Source organism: Stegastes partitus, unplaced genomic scaffold (assembly GCF_000690725.1).
Source record: "Stegastes partitus isolate 25-593 unplaced genomic scaffold, Stegastes_partitus-1.0.2 Scaffold34, whole genome shotgun sequence".
Classification (NCBI taxonomy): Eukaryota; Metazoa; Chordata; class Actinopteri; family Pomacentridae; genus Stegastes; species Stegastes partitus.
In genome coordinates this window covers 601,431-619,723 of record NW_007577765.1, presented here as the reverse complement: position 1 = coordinate 619,723, position 18,293 = coordinate 601,431, and the positions used below count along the sequence as shown (strand labels likewise).

At 44.2% G+C, this 18,293-nt stretch overlaps 1 protein-coding gene across 2 annotated transcripts in view; it reads right to left on the bottom strand.

Annotated features, from left to right (window-relative positions):
• jarid2b (jumonji and AT-rich interaction domain containing 2b) overlaps positions 1 to 18,293 on the bottom strand; it is a 102,365-nt gene that overhangs the window by 45,358 nt on the left and 38,714 nt on the right. For both annotated transcript variants that reach the window (XM_008301042.1, XM_008301050.1), the window contains exon 2: positions 7,745 to 7,871. In XM_008301042.1, the coding sequence (XP_008299264.1) occupies positions 7,745 to 7,871 (127 nt within the window). The remainder of the gene's footprint in view (positions 1 to 7,744; positions 7,872 to 18,293) is intronic.

The following is an 18,293-nucleotide window of genomic DNA, read 5'->3' as shown; positions in this document are numbered from 1 at the left end:
TTTAGAGAGAAGGGAAAGTTACTCATTCATTTTCCTATTCATATTTTCCCTTGTCAAATGCAGCTGTTGTTGTCTGCTGACATACGTGATGTGCGCCCTCTGACAAGGAATTTTTTCTAAAAAAAAAAAAAAAAAAACAAGCCTGAGGCAGTGAGAGAAACGGACAGCTATTGCAGGGCTTGACATTCTTAGTGAGCCCAATTGACTGAGCCCTAATTAAATATTTAGTGAGCAACTCACACAAACAAAATAAGCCCCCAGACAGATTCTGAAATCAAACGCAGCAACGGGCACCGAGAATTCAAATCAGGTCAAACAGAGGAGTGGAAGTCAATGGTAATTAAGGGAGACAACCAAATTAAATAGATATCACAAGGCTTGATTTCCTCATGGGCAGTTCTTGCGATTCTTAGAATGTGTCATCCAGGCCTGTCTGATTCAACAGCAGAGCGTGAATGAGCAAACTTAGCGGAGAAACAACTGGGGGAGTTTGGACTTTCTCAAGGTTATTAAAAAAAGAATAATGCAGGAGCTGCCAAGAAGTCTGCAACCAACTGGAAACCGAGGGGCAGCAACATGTTTGAAATTGTACAGCTCTTGCCAACTCAAGTGTGACTTTGCAGAGCTGAGAGCTGAAGATTTATATCAATGAGCAAGCAACGCAGCAATCAAACGTTTGAAGCTGACAACAATTTATCACATTTTAGCTCCTTCGACCTGTTTTGACAAGCGTTTGTGCCTGACTGGACTTTGGTGTGGCAGGTTGTTAAATTATTCATGCTCATTTTCGCAAACACCGATGATGACTCACCGATCATTCAAGCTTCCAGTGGTTTGTTTAAACACTAACTCATGAACTCTTTCGCTCTCAAACACCTTCCCACCAGCATGTAACGTCCCCATCGGCTGAACAATTCTTAGCTCTCTTTCCAGCACACCCAGTGAAATTCCATTTGACTGATGAGCTACAGGAATGTGTCAGTCACTCTGCGCCACAAACTCCCAATAGTGGGTGTCAGAAAGAAAATAAATTAAGAGAATTACGACAGTGGAGCATGGGTTAGGATAAGTGGCAACTTGAATGATATCCTGTTCGCGAAGACGCTACTGTTGAACAAGCCCGGGCACTGTGTCATCTGAGAAAGACAGGATGGGGAGGAGAGTGGTGAGATCAAATGACAATGTAGGAGACAGGATGAAGATGAGTGATTGTGGAACAGGTAAAAGTAGTTTCCAAACATGTGATTTAACTGAGATTTATAAATGTGCTTTGGGCTGAATGAGCACACACACATTTGCACTTTCTCATTACTCGGTAAACACGCGGGCCGTTAGGTTTGCTCGCACACGACGGGCAGGTCAGCACCTGAATGCGGAGGTACAGTCATCAGGCACAGTGTTGCGGTCAGAAAGTTGAAAAGAGCCGGCGCGATGAGTAAGCTCGTTGCATCGCTGGAAATGCCTTATGTTGGTGTTGGAGAGCCTCAAAGTCTATAGGCCAGGGGTGAATCACTGCCTTACAATGTCTTGGTTTGCACGAAAGGCTTACATCCGTATGCCTTTAATGAATAAAGAGTTTCGCTTAAAATCCTTTGATGTTTCCCTTTCAAGCCAAAGCACTACTTCACCAAAAGAAAAAGAAAAAAAAAAACTCACACGGCTCCGATTCTTTCACACTTTTTGAGGATAAATTCCAAAGTTTGTGAGATTTCTGAACTCCATGTGACCAGGAAAGAAAAAAAGCTCAATAGAGAAATTTGCCAGAACTGATTAAAACTGATTTGAATACGGTGCAAAAGAGTCTAATTCAAATTTTGGACAATGTTTTGCCAGTTAAATTCGCACCAGAGCAAAAACAAAATAGCTCATTAACTTTAATTGTACTCAGAAAATGACTGACGCATAATGTCCCCACAGAACGCAAACAAACAGGCGAGAGGCCCATTTCACCAGTCCCTCTTCTTCTCGTTTCCACTCCCTCCCCTCCGTGTATCTCCCCCATTCCTCCAAAGGGTTGTCTGACATATGCTGGTCGCACATGAGTGCCCATCTGAGGGGCAGAGCTGGGAATCTTGGGGAAAGCAGAGGACTGGGGATGGGCAAGTGTGGCAGAAAGGCAGGGATCCTGAACTCCAGCTCCTGAAGCGGCAGCAGGGACGCCGTCCCAATAGCTGGTCCTGTGGGGCGGGGTGGGGTGCTAATCAGATTTAGACGTGCTTAACTAAGCCCATCGCCGCGCTACGTTCACCTCGGTGTCTCGAGAGAGCAGGAGGGAGTGAGCGGAGGTACATAGCATAACATGGCATATCACAGGGCTGAGAGGAGCCTATTAGGGTGAGCCGCAGTAATAAGTAGAACTATAGCAGAGTGGTCGTGCCATGGAAAAGACAATCATCGGGGGCAGAAGGTGCCCTTATAGATTCTTTATTACACTTATAAACCCGGGCTGTAGGTAAAAAATGAGCGCAATGCCATATCTAATGGGCAGGGAATCAAATAAAGGCCTTGAATATAGCGATGCTTAAGTGCTTACTTGCTCGTAGGTTTGCAGATAGAGTAGGAAGTAATCTGCCTTTTGCCATCCCTCTCATTAATAAACTATTCTGCGCAGCTGAAGTTCAAAGCTAATAAAAGATCTCTTTTTCTTGCTTCTCTAAACAAGCAGTAAAATTTTGCATTATGCCCTCTTTTCAAGTCATCCTCTGTGCATGTTTACAATTAAAATCGCCGGATTAAATAAAAAAAAAAAGAAACAATGGTCAGTTTCATTTTAGGGAAAGCCCCCTTGCAGTATCCATTTCCAGACATTTTTCAGAGTAGAAGCACATGCTAAAACTCACTGCCTGGCAAGATGATTTGAAATAACCCCGAATATATTGTTCCTTCCTTCAAAAACCGGACCTCACAACGCAGCACGACGCTCACCACAAGCCAGAACAAACGCATACAACAATGTGCAGCTCAGAAACATGACATCTGCTTTGTGAAATTCAAGGCTATAAATCCGAAGCATCAAAGCATCAAAAATCGGGATCCTGTAATGGCTTGAGCTGTTGTGGGGGATAGAGCATGCAAGGACAGAGCAGATGCAATCTCTTTCCCTTGATTTGATATCCTTACTCTTGATGCTTTTATTAATCTCTGTTTATTTCAACTTCTAGCCTTCTCTACGCGCTGGTACACCTTCAGCCTGTCCTCCTCTTGTCTGGCGATGCTATCATCAGAGAGAGAACAGAGGTCCCGCGCAGTGTTTTAGACGCCACGGCTGCCAGTCTGGCCACGCGAGGGGAAATGCAGACGGACAGCGGAGTGACAGCAGAGTGAGCGCTGAAGGAAAGGGCATGATGTGCATAAAAACGGGTAGGAACGGCGAGTCCTGAGACGGGGCAGACAGACAGGAAGAGAAAGAGAGGGGACAGTCGGGGAAATGGGTAAACAGGGAGCCCTCTTTTCAGCCCCTCCTGGTATTTGGCGAGCAGCCAGCTCCTCCATCAACAGCACTCAGGGAAATGGAGAGGGAGGAAAGGAAAGGATGGGAGGGGAGACGGAGACAGAAGAATACGGCGGAGGGAGATGGCGAGGTAAAGACGTAGCTGCAATGATACGGCTACGAGGATACGGAGATCGGGAGAGGGACGGGTGGGAAACAGGGAAGGGAAGGGAGGAAGAATGGAAAAAGAGAGGAGAGGAGGGAGGGAGGGTTTGGGTGACAGATACTGTAGATAGTTAAGACAGATGGGGCAGAGGACAGGAAGGACAAAATGGAAAAGAGGGAGATGGTGAGAAAGAGGGGAGACAGAGACAGATGAAGGAAACAGGAGGGAGAAAAGGGCTTCGGAGAGGGGAGTGTGGGTGTGGAGATACATAATCGAGGAGATTGAGCAGCAGGAGGGAGAGAGGAGACAGGAGCTTGCAGAGAAGGCAGTAACCAGAGTCCTATTGATGTGTAATGAAATCCTGCATCGGGGGAGAGACAAACGGAAGGACAAACGGATGGAGGGGAGATATGGAAGAGAAAGAAAGGAGAGGAAGAGGAAGAATGCGGCCGCGGTAGAGCGGGTGAGGGATGCGTGGGTGAATGAGCGGAAGCTGGGATGCAGAAGGGCATAATGTCATTTGTTAAATAATGCAGGGAGCCAGCACGAGAGGCAGCGAGCGTGATGGACACGGAGACGGACGGCTGCCAACAGCGAAAGGTAAAGTGGCAGGGGAGATGGCATGATTGCTGGTTATGGGCAGGGAGAAGGCTGGGTGGGTGGGGAGATAGACTGACACATGCAGCTGAGTGACAGGCTGCCACACCCCCCCTCTAAAACAGATAGCCACCGCTGCCGCACGGCGACGGAGACGGACGGAGGAGAGGGAGGCGCTGGAGACGGATGGAGGTCTGTGGGGAGGGAAAGATGGATAGACAGAAGCCTGAGGAGGAGGAGGAAAATGCTGCTTTATTGAGGCTTAGAGTTAGGTATTGCTTTGACCTCCTTCAGTCAGATGACATCTACTTCCCAAAATGGTGGATGTTTAAATATATTCACACAAAGGGCCTTTTCTAGATTATACAAGAGTTTCAACAAACGTTTTCTTGTTTTTTCTGACAGTTAAATCTAAAATAACTCTCATATTTATCAAACAGCCCATCAGCAGGAAATGAATCAGCAAGAACTTTACTATTTAAAGTCATTTTTAGGCTTAAATTGCAGAAATTCTTTGATCCGCTTCTAACAAGTGAAGATTTTCAGCCTATAGTCTTGACAAAGAAGAGAAGTGCTGCAGAGTACTTGATATTTTCAAAAAATATATATTTTCTGACATTTTGTTAAACAAATAATAAACTGATTAAAATTGCTCATTGTGCTCAACAGTCCAAATCCCAAAGATATTGTATTTATGGTGACATCAGACGGAGAAAAGCAATAAAATTTCACATCTGAGGAGCTGAAACGAGCAAATGTTTGCCACTTTTTGCTCAAACAGCCGTTCAATATTACAGTTTCCCTTGATTAATTTTCTGCAGATCAAGTAAGCCGTTATGTGGTAAACCATTTACATATGACAGTCATCTCTAATCCATCATCTTCTCCAAGTCTCCCATATATCTTACGATCATTTATATTCGTGCAGGGTCTGACTCTCCAAAATGGCTGATGGTTTCACAATAGTGCCTGTGTTAGACTTAAAACCGTGGCACATGTCTGGCCCCAACATAAGCCCAGACTCTCTAACCCACAGTCCTCTAAAACAGCAGGGGCTGCCCATTCAGGATGTAGTGCATGCTGAGTGTGATCCTCCAAAATGGCTGACAGTTTCACCACAATGTCTATGCGAGATGGGAAACTGTGCCGCTTGTACAGCCTCCAAAGCCTTGCTAACCCACGGTGCTCTAAAACAGCAGGGCCTGTCTATTCAGCCCGGCTCCCTTTTGTGTCAGCGTGGGCTGCTGTAGTTACCCCCGGTGCGACGGGCCGCCGACGCTTTCTAATGAGTCATTTTTATTCAGGCGATAAGGTCAGCTACCCGCGGCGGCTTAAAAGGCCCTGAGGAGCTCTGGAGTGGCAGCGATGAGATGCCAGACAGATGCACGGAGACGCACTTGCTATAAAGGAGGGGAGGGGGGCATTCGGCACAGGCACGGAGAGAATAAATAAAGGTGTGAAAAAAAAATATCTAATAAAGAAAACATGACCATAATGGGGAAGGAGGGGAAAAAAAAAACATTAGGTATGAAAGATAAGCTACATTTCAAAAGAGACTTCCCTCCTTTCTGTCTGCCTGTCTCCCTTTCTGCGTAGCTGCACGACTGGAAGACTGGGCGTGAACTTTCAGAGGCTCTTTTTTCCTCCTGGTTCCTTTTCTTTCGGCGTCTGGGTTGTGTTAATGTCAACTGAGAATAGCTTCTGAGGCACGTGTGAAGTTCAAATCTCCGCTGTTGGCTGGCTGAGGGCTTTTTGTGTGTGTGTGTGTGTGTGTGTGTGTGTGTGTGTGTGTGTGTGTGTGTGTGTGTGTGTGTGTGTGGGAGCACCAGTGTCAAACAAAGACATGGTGGCAGCTTGGTTCAAAACAAGCTGTTCGTCTCCCCCGTGCTCTCACTCTTCTTGTGTTGTTTCAGGTTTACACAGCACAACACACAAACCGGCACTGTAGCCGCCTTCCACCTGGAATTGGATTTCTGTCTAAGTAAGCAATTTCAAGTATTAATTCATGTTGAGGCTTCTATCAGCCTGTGTTTTAATGAGTCCTGACCCCAGGGTGCGTGTAAATGTCCGCAGCAAGGAAAGATTAACAACACTTATACGCACGTTTTCTTGTGTGTGGCACTGAGGAAGACCTCATCAGAGCCCCCTCCGCGTGACGCGCAAACAACATTTGAAAACAAGTAGGAAATACTTTCAGTTCAAGGGCTCCTTTGAGGATGTGACACTGAACCGCTGAAGTGAAAGACTGCAACTCGCTGTCCACTGACCCACGGCTAAAAGCAAATGAGATTCCTTGATCATCTGTTCAAAGATCATCTGACAAATTTGGCAACTCTGACATTTGCTGCACAAAACGACGGTGCAGCAGTTTCTTTGCTTCTTTTATTCTGTCAAAATAAAGTGAAAGTTCTCAACTTGTAAAACTGTAAGAAGGGCAACTGGTTTTTATTCCTTTTAAATTCACTCCTTTGCAAAGCCAAATAAGGATCAACAAGTACAGGATGAAAGAAAGTAGATAGTTGCTGCAAATCATGTCAAAACTGAAGTCGTTTTTTTGAACTTATAGGGGCGGAAAATGTTAAAATCTCTTATGATTAGGATAAAGTTTGCTTTCACAAAAGTCATGTATCAAAGAGATCTTGACTTTAAGAGCAAAACATTTAAATAGTGTGTTCAAACCTTTTGGCTTTATTTTTAATTAGCAGCATTTCTAAATGATTTAAATGTTCTTTTTTTGCCATATTTGTTTGGTGACTTTTTGAGCTGTGCCATCTCTGATCGTGCAGGTTCAGGGGCTCGCCATGTTCATTCAGTTAAGCTGCTATTATATACCAACCACAACAACAACAGCAGACATCGGTGCTGTAATCAAACAGAGAGCAGGCCAAGGATGCGGAGAAGGCGACGAGGATGGATGAGCTGTATCTCCTTTCTGTCATCATGGACAATGAGACGGACCGGCTAACAGCAACAGGAATTACTCTGGGTCCCATTGCTAACATCGATGGCTTTCAATAAGGTTTGCCAGACAGGAATAGGCCCAAGAGTGGCAAGAAAAGAGATGGAAGGCATTTATTAAAGAGCTGGTGCCACCGTGGTCACAGCACCATAAAGGAACTTTTCTGCAGGTTAGCTGTGGGGCTACGTCCACTCCACACAGGACATGTTGTTGTTTACATCCCTCCCTCCACTAATCTGCCAACTGTGTGTGAAGTCATCCACTCTGTTCCAGACTCTGCATTGTATTCTTGTAAAATTTTACAACTTTCATAAATCTACGCAATTGGTTACAAAGCAGCTTCCCAGTGGGAATTATTGAAGTAATTATGATTCAAACTTTTTTGTTTTTACAGTTGTGGGTCATTGACTGGAACAAATCTGGTGTCAGTTTGCTTTTATTTGCTTTATTACCAAAGCATAAAACTACAGAGTGGAGATCTACGCATACTCATCTGGCATCTTTATTAGTGTCCATCCCAGTAAACATACACGAGTGGAAGGTTCAGATAAATCCAGTAATACAACAAATACAAGGATAAAACTAAACTCACCATTGGAGTTTGTGGTTCCATCACCATCCAGCTGCCGTTTCTGTGCAGTCCTAAACTCCTTTAGGGAGAGGTAAAGCACCTTTCGCATCACCCGCTCCTCCGACCACGGGATCCCATCACTGTCGTCCTGTGAAAACATCCAGAGAGAGAAAATGGCTCAGGATAAACGATTACCACAGACAAAAACCATGGGCATGGTTTCCTTCCAAACACTTTTACAACCATTATCTCTGTTTCTGTGCTTGTGGGGGGAAAAAACATTCCACGTAAATTATGTGAATTTGCACATTATGTTTCGAAAAATACAATCTGACTTGGAAGAAGGGACAATGAGCTGCATATTAACACAGAAAGCATGTTTGCAAGTCGAGCCGTTGTTTATGATGAGCTTTTTCCTTTGTTTTTGTTGCCTGACAACAGCGCTTCCAGAAAAGTGTGAGCTGAGGTCAAGGTCAGGAAGTGCTCACGGTCGAGTTGTGTTGAGACGTCCAAAAAAACAAGCTAATGTCAACACAGTCTGTAAATTTTCATAGTTTTCAGCCAAGAATTACAAAGTTACTCTGAGGTACTTTCTATTCACGAAGAACACCCTAAAAACTGTCAAGAGAAATACTTGTTGAACCAGTAATCGCTATTCCTGGTTAATATTTTAGTAATCTGAGGAATATGTTGGAGGATTTTTGTATTTTGCATTTGTCAAAAAAGCAGTAAAATAAAGGCAGCACAGGAAGATAAATAAAAAGTTATGCAGTTTAAATAGAAAAAGACAACAAAGTTTTAGCTTAATGAGGAATCCTTTTACATATTGTTCTGGTTGCATCCTCCATCTCTCACTACATAGTGACGTTACCATGCTATGACATTAGCATAACATAGCATTAGCTTGCAGCTAGACACAGGGCAATGCATTAGCATAACAATACATAAAGGGCTGCATCTCCCCACAATGCCATGATAGCAGAGTGTTATGGTGATGAATAGGTAGGAAGCAAATGAAAAAAGCATCATGGGACTGTGAGTTCATGTGTTGCTAATCTCTCCCAGTGAGACGGAGACAAAAGATGTTATTGTCAGAGAGGTCACCAGAAGTCACACACACTCACATACACAAACAGCACATCCTTCTCCGCGACGTGGCCTTTCTCTCCAGTCTGCTTCAATCTGAGCGACAAACGCATGACGGCAGAACGTACGGCACATCAAAGCCGCTGTTTATTCAAAACTCTCCGCTGCTCGTATTAGGAGTTTTAACAGCTTATTAGAAAAATATTCCGCTGCAGCGAGCATTGTTAAAAGGGTCTTTAGTGAGTGTCCAACAGCAATAACCATACTTCTCTCCCTCCCTTTGCTGCCTACACTCATTGCTCCGGCAGCTGTGTTTGATGTCGAACAACGCTAATGACTAAAGGAAATGAGATTAGGACATGAGCAACAACAAAGAGGTATTAATAAATAATGGAAACTGGAAATAGCTTTTCTCTAGTCAAGCCATGGGGCGAGTGGATTTCAGCTGTTAGGTTTGAGAAAAGAAAACACTTTCTTCCTTGATACAAAAAAAAAGCTAATGTATGCTAATTATTTGAATTAAAAGCCCATTTCCGATCCTGTCGACTCATCCCGGCGAGCACACTTCCTTCTGTCTGAGTCAAATGTAATGTAAGAGGCAGACGTGAAAAGCAACCTGTGTGGGAGAGCAGCGTTCTGATCATCCAGTTGACTCAGATCATTTGAGTTGGCTCTGCTAAGTGGCTGGCGGACACCGCGGTGACATCAGCGCTGGCTGTGTGTATTAAAACTCTCCACCTCAAACGAAAATAATTACACCAAGATGTTTTATCGCTGCTGTAATAACAAGATAGCGGTCCCAGCATTCCATTAAAAGCAAATGCACTCTCAAGGAAAAAAAATACCAAACAAAAGCAAAAACAGCGGCGCTGAGATGACTGTAGTCGAGATAACACAGAAACCGAGTCGGTGTGTCAGCCTGTTTCTCTGTGTTTATGCGTGTGAAAGAGAAAGTTAATATCATCCTAAAATTATGCATTCATCCAGTCAGTGAATAGAATGCCGCTGAAAGTATTTTTTGTTCAGTGCTGCTGATTCTCAGCCTAAGATATTCTATTCACAAACAATAAAACGTGCAAGCTGGAGATGATATGATGGATTAAAAAAAGTGTTGTCTGATCAGCGCCGACAACTCACTGCTAATTATAGCAACATCACAACAGTGTGTGTACAAAAGTGTCTTTGTGTTTACCTCAAAGGTTTACAGTTTAAGATGCAGGCTTTACACCGAGGTGACATTTCTGACGGGTTGCTACGTCAAAACTTGCAAAAAAAGGAAAAGTTGTTAAACCGTTCCTCACACTTTGGGTTAGAAGTCAGATACAACTTCATGCTGTCTCATCACTCACTGTACACTGTCTGATTCAACGACAGAACGTGATCTCACAGTGCTTCTCTCTGGGTTCATTTAAAGCTACAGGTGGCTTGTGGTGGCTACTGAGTATGATTTAGTGTCTCAAGTCACTGAAAACATCCTGTAATTAAAACAAAACTGGCATCACTTCGCTCACTAACTCTAAATGTTTTCTGACAACATGACAATATTGACATGTCTGAAGCTTGTGCTTGTTTACTGTGCTTTTGTGGTTTTGAGTCTTGAGCAGATAAAAATATGCTTTTGCATTGTTTTGATTTCCCAGGTCTGCTCAGGGGCCTTGGGGATAAGACCTCAACAGAGCTTGAGGGGAGGTAAGGGGGGGGGCAGATATTAAAATCTGTGTGTCTGCACATGATGGAGCTGATGGGTGACAGCCATGTCTGCCTGCATACAGTACGCACGCTGGCACATGTGCGCGAACACACACACACACACACACACACACACACACACACACACACACAAGCAAGCAGACCGCTCGGTGCACTGATGCTCTGCAGCCTGTGACAGAGGTTGATAGGGTATGTTTTGTGTGTAACGTGCAGTCCCTCATTACACTGTCACTTGCGAGCGCGCACGTACACACACAAGCGAGAGAGGCAGTGCAAGTATTCAATTATGCCATTTTCTCCTGTAGTTAATGTCATCTAATCCATTCCCCCGCGCGTGCATGTGTGTGCACGTGTGCAAAAGCCTGCCAGGTAAGCACCAATTACCTAGACAGCTCACTAGCATGCTTTCCCTCATGGTGAGGCGCAAGGCCAAATGTACACTGACACACACACACGGCACCGAGACAGTATATCTCACGGTTACAAACACACTCACATATACAGCTTCTATGGTATCTCTGCCTGACATACACAAACACAAATCACAGCTGTGCCGAGAAGGGGGGAGGGAAAAAAAAAAAGTCTTCACTCTAAAAATTGACCTTAAAGTTCGTCTGCATTTCTTTTTCCTCTTACTTTCTCTGTGGTTTCCTCACAGTAGTTGGCAGCGTGCCACAGATATTTCCTGCCTTATGTACACATAGCAACACGGACTGGAGAAAAAAGGAGGGGGGGGAAAAATGCTGACTGACTTTTCATCTGGGAAAAGAGTGACGGTGAAAGCAGAGCTAAAACCTCAGCGATATTTCTTTATAACTACACGAGTTCAAGTAAATGCGTTTCAACAACCACTGCTCAACTGCAGGGTGACCATTTGTCTGACCCGCGAGGTAGTGTGTCATCTGTTTTAGGCCGAGGTGTTCCTCTCCCTTCACTTTTTCAGCCACAAAGCCGGCCTCTGCTAGTGCCCCTCTTCTCTGGGTATTAAAATCGAGAGGTGATGGTCAGCAGTGGCTCGCAAAATCCTTCCAAAGACATCCACACTCTGCATGCCAGAGGGTGAGTGCAGCATGACAGAGGAAAGGAAACATCTACTCAAAAAAAAAAATGAAGCAATAAAGAAATGTGTTGCAGCTTGGCTTCTCAGTCAAACGTTGCTGTGCATATGTGTGTCTGCGCTTCTGAGGTACTGCCAGATCTCTTCAGAGACAGCTTTTACACAGAGAGCTACCTGGCACTGACACACACATCTACACCCCGACCAGCTCCCACCAGGCTAGTGGAATTCCACTAATGAGCGCGGGGACCTTTTCGGTGCACATGTGCGCGCGTACAACCAAGTGATGCCTCAGGAACATTGTGTGCCTACTGTCACCCGGCAACTCCACCCCCCTTCCCCACAACTCTTTGGAACACACACAGGTAATCCGTCCTGCAAACACCACACAAACACAAGACAGATATCTTTCGAGCATCCATAGGGATACCGTGCTTGAAAAGTGTGCCATATAAGATCCATCCATCGCTTCTTTTCCTGCCGTGTCTGCTCCCACTGCCAAGATATGTAAAGTGTAAAAGACATATACAAACATCATATCTTACATCCTGGGTTTCTGAAACACTTCACACCATGAAAGCTCTTCAAAAAAGAAAAAGATCAAATGCAAGGGGAGAATATACTCACACCTTTTCTTGCATCGTTAGAATTCTGCAGGCTTCAAAGTATAACAAATCTCTGCGTTTTCTGTTGTTGTTGTTGTAAGATTACACTGAAAATATGCATATTTATATCGGTTGGAGCGACGAGAGATCCAATTTTTCCCAACAACAGAATAATCACGGCCAACACAAGTGAATAAACAGCATTGAGCAAATGTTAAAAAGCCATCTGCAGCGTGATAAGACCTCAAGACTCCGAGCAGGATCAAATCTATCACCGCATCTGTATCTGCTCATTAAAGCAGATGAAAAGTGGAGACGGTTCCACTTCATAACACCCAGCCTTGCTCAAATGATCAGCTCTGCAAAGGCAAACCCAATAACCCCGATGGTTGATGAAGAAGCAAGCGGATATCAATGACTGTGTTGGTGCTGGAAATAGTATTAGATTCAAGGTGGAGAGGTAGGGGGAAGGAGGAAGATGAGAGCTGAATGTCCACTGAAAACTGAAACCATAAAAATGTCATTATCGGCATCAAAATCAGTTCAGCAGCGATGAAAGGGGGGAAATACAGATTTCCTCAGAGACCATGTTTAAATCCAGTACTAGAATATTATGCACAAACAAACAATGGATTAATTTCACACAACAAAACCGTGTTGAACACCAGCCCGGGCCGATTTTATTACAAGAGTATAAAAATACCCTGGTGCCAAAAATTCAAAGCTGTACTCCAGCAGTATTTTGTAAAATAGTTAGCAACAACAATGTGAGAGCAACTGCTTTAACTAAAAGCTTCCCACTGTGCCTTTAAGAACAGCAGAGTCTTTACATGTTGAGCTCTGGGTCTGTGCAAAAGTGTGACAGAAAGTCAAGCCAGGTCAGCGTCAGTTAAGATGTCCCAGTGCTGACTGTACAGCAGCCACTGAATCAACAGCAGTGCATACAGGCTTTTTAAATATTTTGCTATTATTGTTTCCGTGTTTAACTGTTAATTATTTAAAATGTCATTTTGCTGTAAACAAACACGTAAGAAAGCTATCAGTCAAAACAAATCAAAATATTCATAAGTATCCAACACCACCGCTGTATGAACAAACTCATTTGTACATTTGCATTTTAATCCACTGCATGTATATATATTCACATACATGTGCAAACTGCATGTAAATATATTTCTGTGCATGTGTCTGTGTGTGTATGCACTAGCTGTTCTAAAAATAGTGCTGCGCTGTGCGGATGTCATGGCAGAGGAATGTGGGCCATGCGCCAGCTGCGATCTGCTCTACAAAACTGGCCCAAAATCTGTTATTCTAACACACATTTCCTCTTGGAGGAGCGACGGAGAGATGGATGGATAGATCGATGGAGGAGAAATGTTATTTTAACAAAGCCTGGGTTATTATATCCAGTAGTCAGGACAGTCCCTACCACACTACCACCACCACCCTCTCTTCTTTTCCCCCACATCTTGATCTTTCTTACCAAACATATGGGCCCCAGATGAGTGGCTGCATGGATATGAACGTTCAGGGTTCACGAGTGGTGCAGTGATAAAAATTATTTAATTCCCAAACACATCACTGTAAGCCTTCTCAGACTCAAGACTAACCATTTGTGGATTAGAAAACATTTATGGCATCATGATTATGGCTCTGTGGAGAAACAAAAACATCTGCAAAGTATTAATGAAAGTATTGACAATGCCACAAGAAGTCCAAATGATGCCCACTTCAATAATGAAGGACTCCTCAAAACAGTCTTGTGAGCGAAAGAGACATTTACAAGTGAGAACATCGAAGCAGCGTTCTTAGGCATAAATGACCTATTACCAAAAAAAAAACAGAACTTTTGAAACTAAGTATTTTCAAGCCCATGGCTCGGTAAACAATGGCAGCTGTTCCCCAAAAAGCCTCCCGATCCTGCATCAGCATGCTCTGCAAACATCTGAGGTAGCTGCTAAAACCAGGCCAACCCTCCCCGAGAATGAAACACGCGTTTTCTCCCAAAATTTACATTCCAATCCTAACTACATCCTGGTCCCCACGTCCCTTATAGCTTCAAGTAGACCGGATGCTTAGCTCAGCTCGGAGCGGAGAGAATAGGCAAATGGAACAAGGTTTTCGGGGTTGCCGGGGACAAGAGGCCCTATATAATCGCCTCATTACACCACAAGCTCACTGCATTGGAATGTGTGTGTGTGTGTGTGTGTGTGTGTGTGTGAGTGTGTGTGCAGCCACAGGGCCTTCCCTTTAAACTAGTCATGCTGGGATAGCCCCAACAGTTACAGAGCATTTCCATCTGCAGGAGAGGAGAGGAGCCGAATGATACTGAGGGTAAAGATACCTCCTGCAATAGAGTAAACAACCTAAACCGCAGCTTCTTCATGAACATAAATGCAGTTGAATGTAACTTTGTGGAGCATATGCAGCAGATAAATGCTTCTCTCCCCGAGAACAATGCCTTCCGTCTGGCTGGGACGGTCGGTCCTGCTGAGCTCAGTATCAGACGCACACTAACCTCCTGCGTCTCCACCGCCAATCATATCAGCTATCTGCATTTGCACGCTCACGCACGCACACAGCGTCTGAATCTATCCGAGCGTACATAAGTGACAGACTGCCAGCGCCATTCAGCCCTGTCAAGCATAAAATGCTATCAGGCTGGTAAAAGTAGAGCAGAGAGAGAGGTGGAGTGAGCGAGAGAGCTTTTAAACACAGACTGTGACTAAGTTTATTTTGATGGAAAGCAATAAATGTCACAGAGCACTGAAGACGTCGGTGTTTGAGAGCACATCTGCATTAAGCTGGCTGAACTAAATTTTGTCGATGAGCATTTCAACTCGTCTCTTCGAGTACTTCTTATTAAAATGCCAAAACAGGTAACTTCTCACTGGGCACAGACGACACGAGAACACTCAGCGACAAAAACAGTACAGCATTTCTGTTTCTGCAGAGGTTTGCTGCTGTTACAGGTTATTGCAAGCAGATTACAATGATTTCAGCATGAGAAAGTTTTGAATTGGGACCTCATCACAGAGCAAACTGCTCTTAAGGGTTACCAGGGCATATAAAGTCTGCAAAGCATTGTCATTTTCCTTGTTTCTTCTCTTTTTTCCCCCTCCTTTTCCTGGTTCCGTTTAAGAAAACATTGCTGTGCTCCTGCCACCAGCTGTTCTGTCTGCAACACGACTAAGTTCCGACACAACTCCATTTTCTGCCTACACACTACGACGCCAACGAGGTGTTTTCAGATTAACGCACTCTTTTTAAGAAGGGAGAAAAAAAAACATTTTAATCTGGAAAGAGGGCCAGAAGAGACAGAAAAGACATTTGCATACTGACTTAGTGTGGACTTGTCCGAGTGTGTGTGAGCAGAAGATGTCCATCTGGCTGCATAATAAATGTTTAAATTGACTGCGTTGCCCACCCACACTGGCTATGTGACCAAGTGACCCCTGTTCTGACCCCTAACCCCAAACGCGCACAAAAAATCCTAATGCAAACTTGTCTGTTCCCTAGAAGCCCTTCAGTGGAGAAATAACTTCACCAACACTGACCAAGAGCTTAATTTTAAATCTGTATTTCATATAGTTGGTGTTAAAAGCTAGAAAATGTTGTCCTACAAAAAGGAAAAGCTCTGCTGGCCTGCACTGTTAGTTTGTTTATGGCATATCCTGGAACCCTGACTGTGTTTATAGTGGTATTGACAGATTATCCAACATTACGTGGAAGGAGTTTAAGGTTCTCTTCCGGTTTCAGTGCATGGCACACAGAGGAGCATTACCGTAAAAAGCCGGGCTCAGAGCAACCATTTCCTGTTCGCTCGGTACCACAAAGCCAAGAAAAGGGGAGTGGAATAGTTGTTGTGGGAATTTCAAGTGTCTCTCATAAAGTTAAATGTTAAAGTAATGGCGTGGTATCAGCTTTGCAGTGGTGTCTCTGTCAGTTTCACAGCCTTGTTGCCATGGTTTTTAGGGCTCAGTTGAGGAAAATTCTTCATACTGTGAAGTTACATTTGGCAGGTTGAGAGTGCTGAGCCACGTCTGGTCTTACAAAAGACTAAAATACGGGCCTCATGGTAGAATTGTGTGTTAAAATTTATTATAAAGGAGCCCTTGTGTGCATGTGTGAGCGCTGTCTCTGATCTGACAGGTTGCATAACAAATGGCTCCTGCTCAATAATAACGGCGTCGTTCAACACACTTACCCTCCAGCTCTGTCACAATATCATTTTCACTTTGGCTACGTGCCGCTGACCAGAGGTTTGACTCTCCGCAGGCGCAAGCACACACACAAGCAGCTCACTCGCTGCAGTCACATGGGCAGTAAGGTCTGATCGACAGAGCTCCGCGGCATGCAACATGCAGCGTCGACGGCTGCTACATCTCCCCGCTGCTCCCGGGGGATCATGGGAAGACCCTGCTGCTGATCCCACTTAACAAAAGCTGCATTTCTAACCCTGTCATTTCCACTCTCAAGCTGAGCAGGTCTACAGAGACAAAACAAAAGGTATGGCTTTTTATCAATAAATGTTACTTCTTTATCATCACACAGCTGGACAATTGCGCTCTTTCTAGTGGCTGTTGTGCTCTAAGATTATAAAAATCTTTTCATGAAGTTCTTGACAGGACAGTAATTTAATAAGATTACTGTCAAATTTAATCAGCCATGTTCAAATATATTAACAGGATGTGATAGCATTTAAGATTGTGTGGAATTAGTCAGTCTTCTGTAACACATACATACATGATGAATAATTGAAGTCTTGTAGAGAGACAGTTCTGCTTCACAAGCACGACCACATTTCTGCTAAATAACCTCAGAAGGAAACAAAACCACACTGTATTTCAAAAACTGGGAGTAAACTTTGATTCTTCTAATGGATGTTGGATGAATAAAACACGTTCTAGGGTCATGAAACTAACCAGACCTGCTGAGGGGTGAGTCACCTGTTGATTCTAGCAATAAAAAAAACCCCTAAAATTGCATTCTTTCTTTTTAATTTGATTTGCTGGAGTGAAATATTACCAGAGGCTTAAAGCCTGAGCTTTTCTGGCTGCCAGTTTGGAAGGTTTGGCCTTTTAATGTGGCACTTGACACATTCCAGTGTTTGGAGGAGTGTTGACGTTCATGGTCTCATTATAGGCTACAAGATCTTATGATTCCACTCGAGCCAAAACATGCTAAATACTCACTGTGGTGCGGTTTGTGCAAACAGATCCACACATTAGATACGTCTCAAAGCATATGCAAGATACTGTACGTTACAGTGTGTAGACATATTGTGGCAGAGAGCCGAAGACCTCCCCCTCTCACAAACACAAGAGGGGGGGGGGACAGGAAGGCAGAAACAGGAAACAGAGTAACCTCATTAGCCTCATGCCTTGTCTGACAGGAACAGCCTGCAGGCGAGCAGGCTAGTACGAATATACAGAAAAACCGCCGGCCTCTGGTCAGTTTATACAGCATCCGTCTGCTACTAGGGGAAGATGCCATTTGTATGGAAGCAAGCTGGTGTGAGGGAAACACCTGAGGGAGACTTCTAGAAAGTCTTGATGCTGGCCTTGGACAGCCGGGCTCATCAGACAGACTGCAGGATTACATCTGGAATCCAGTTAGGTGAGGCTGTAAACAATCACGCAGGAAGAAGCACACAAGCACCATCGCACACGGTCACACTTACACAACAACAACAAGTCATAGCCCGAGGCTTTAACCTCATTTACTCTTCGAGAATTTTGCACACGCAACAGACGAGCTGCTTTACTAGAAAGACTCATTAATTCCCCCTTTCTACAACCAGGACATTAAAAAGATATTGAGCGTGTAAAAAAGGCCACCACTTGCCCACACAAGTTTAAAGCTAATGGCCGTGTATTGCAAGACACAGGTTAGATCAGCCCAAATGAGTGTATCTGGGGAAAAAAAGACGCATCAGAAGCATCTCATGCTCGCCGTAGAGACGCCTAAAACTCTGCTGCTGAGTGTCTGAATTCTGCTTACATCTCTGCTTAAATTTAACAAATACAACTGAACAGGAAAAGCAGGCGGCCTCTGAACCTCCGTCTCTCATCTCTTGAGGCATTCTTGCATCGCTTTCAACCAAAATAAG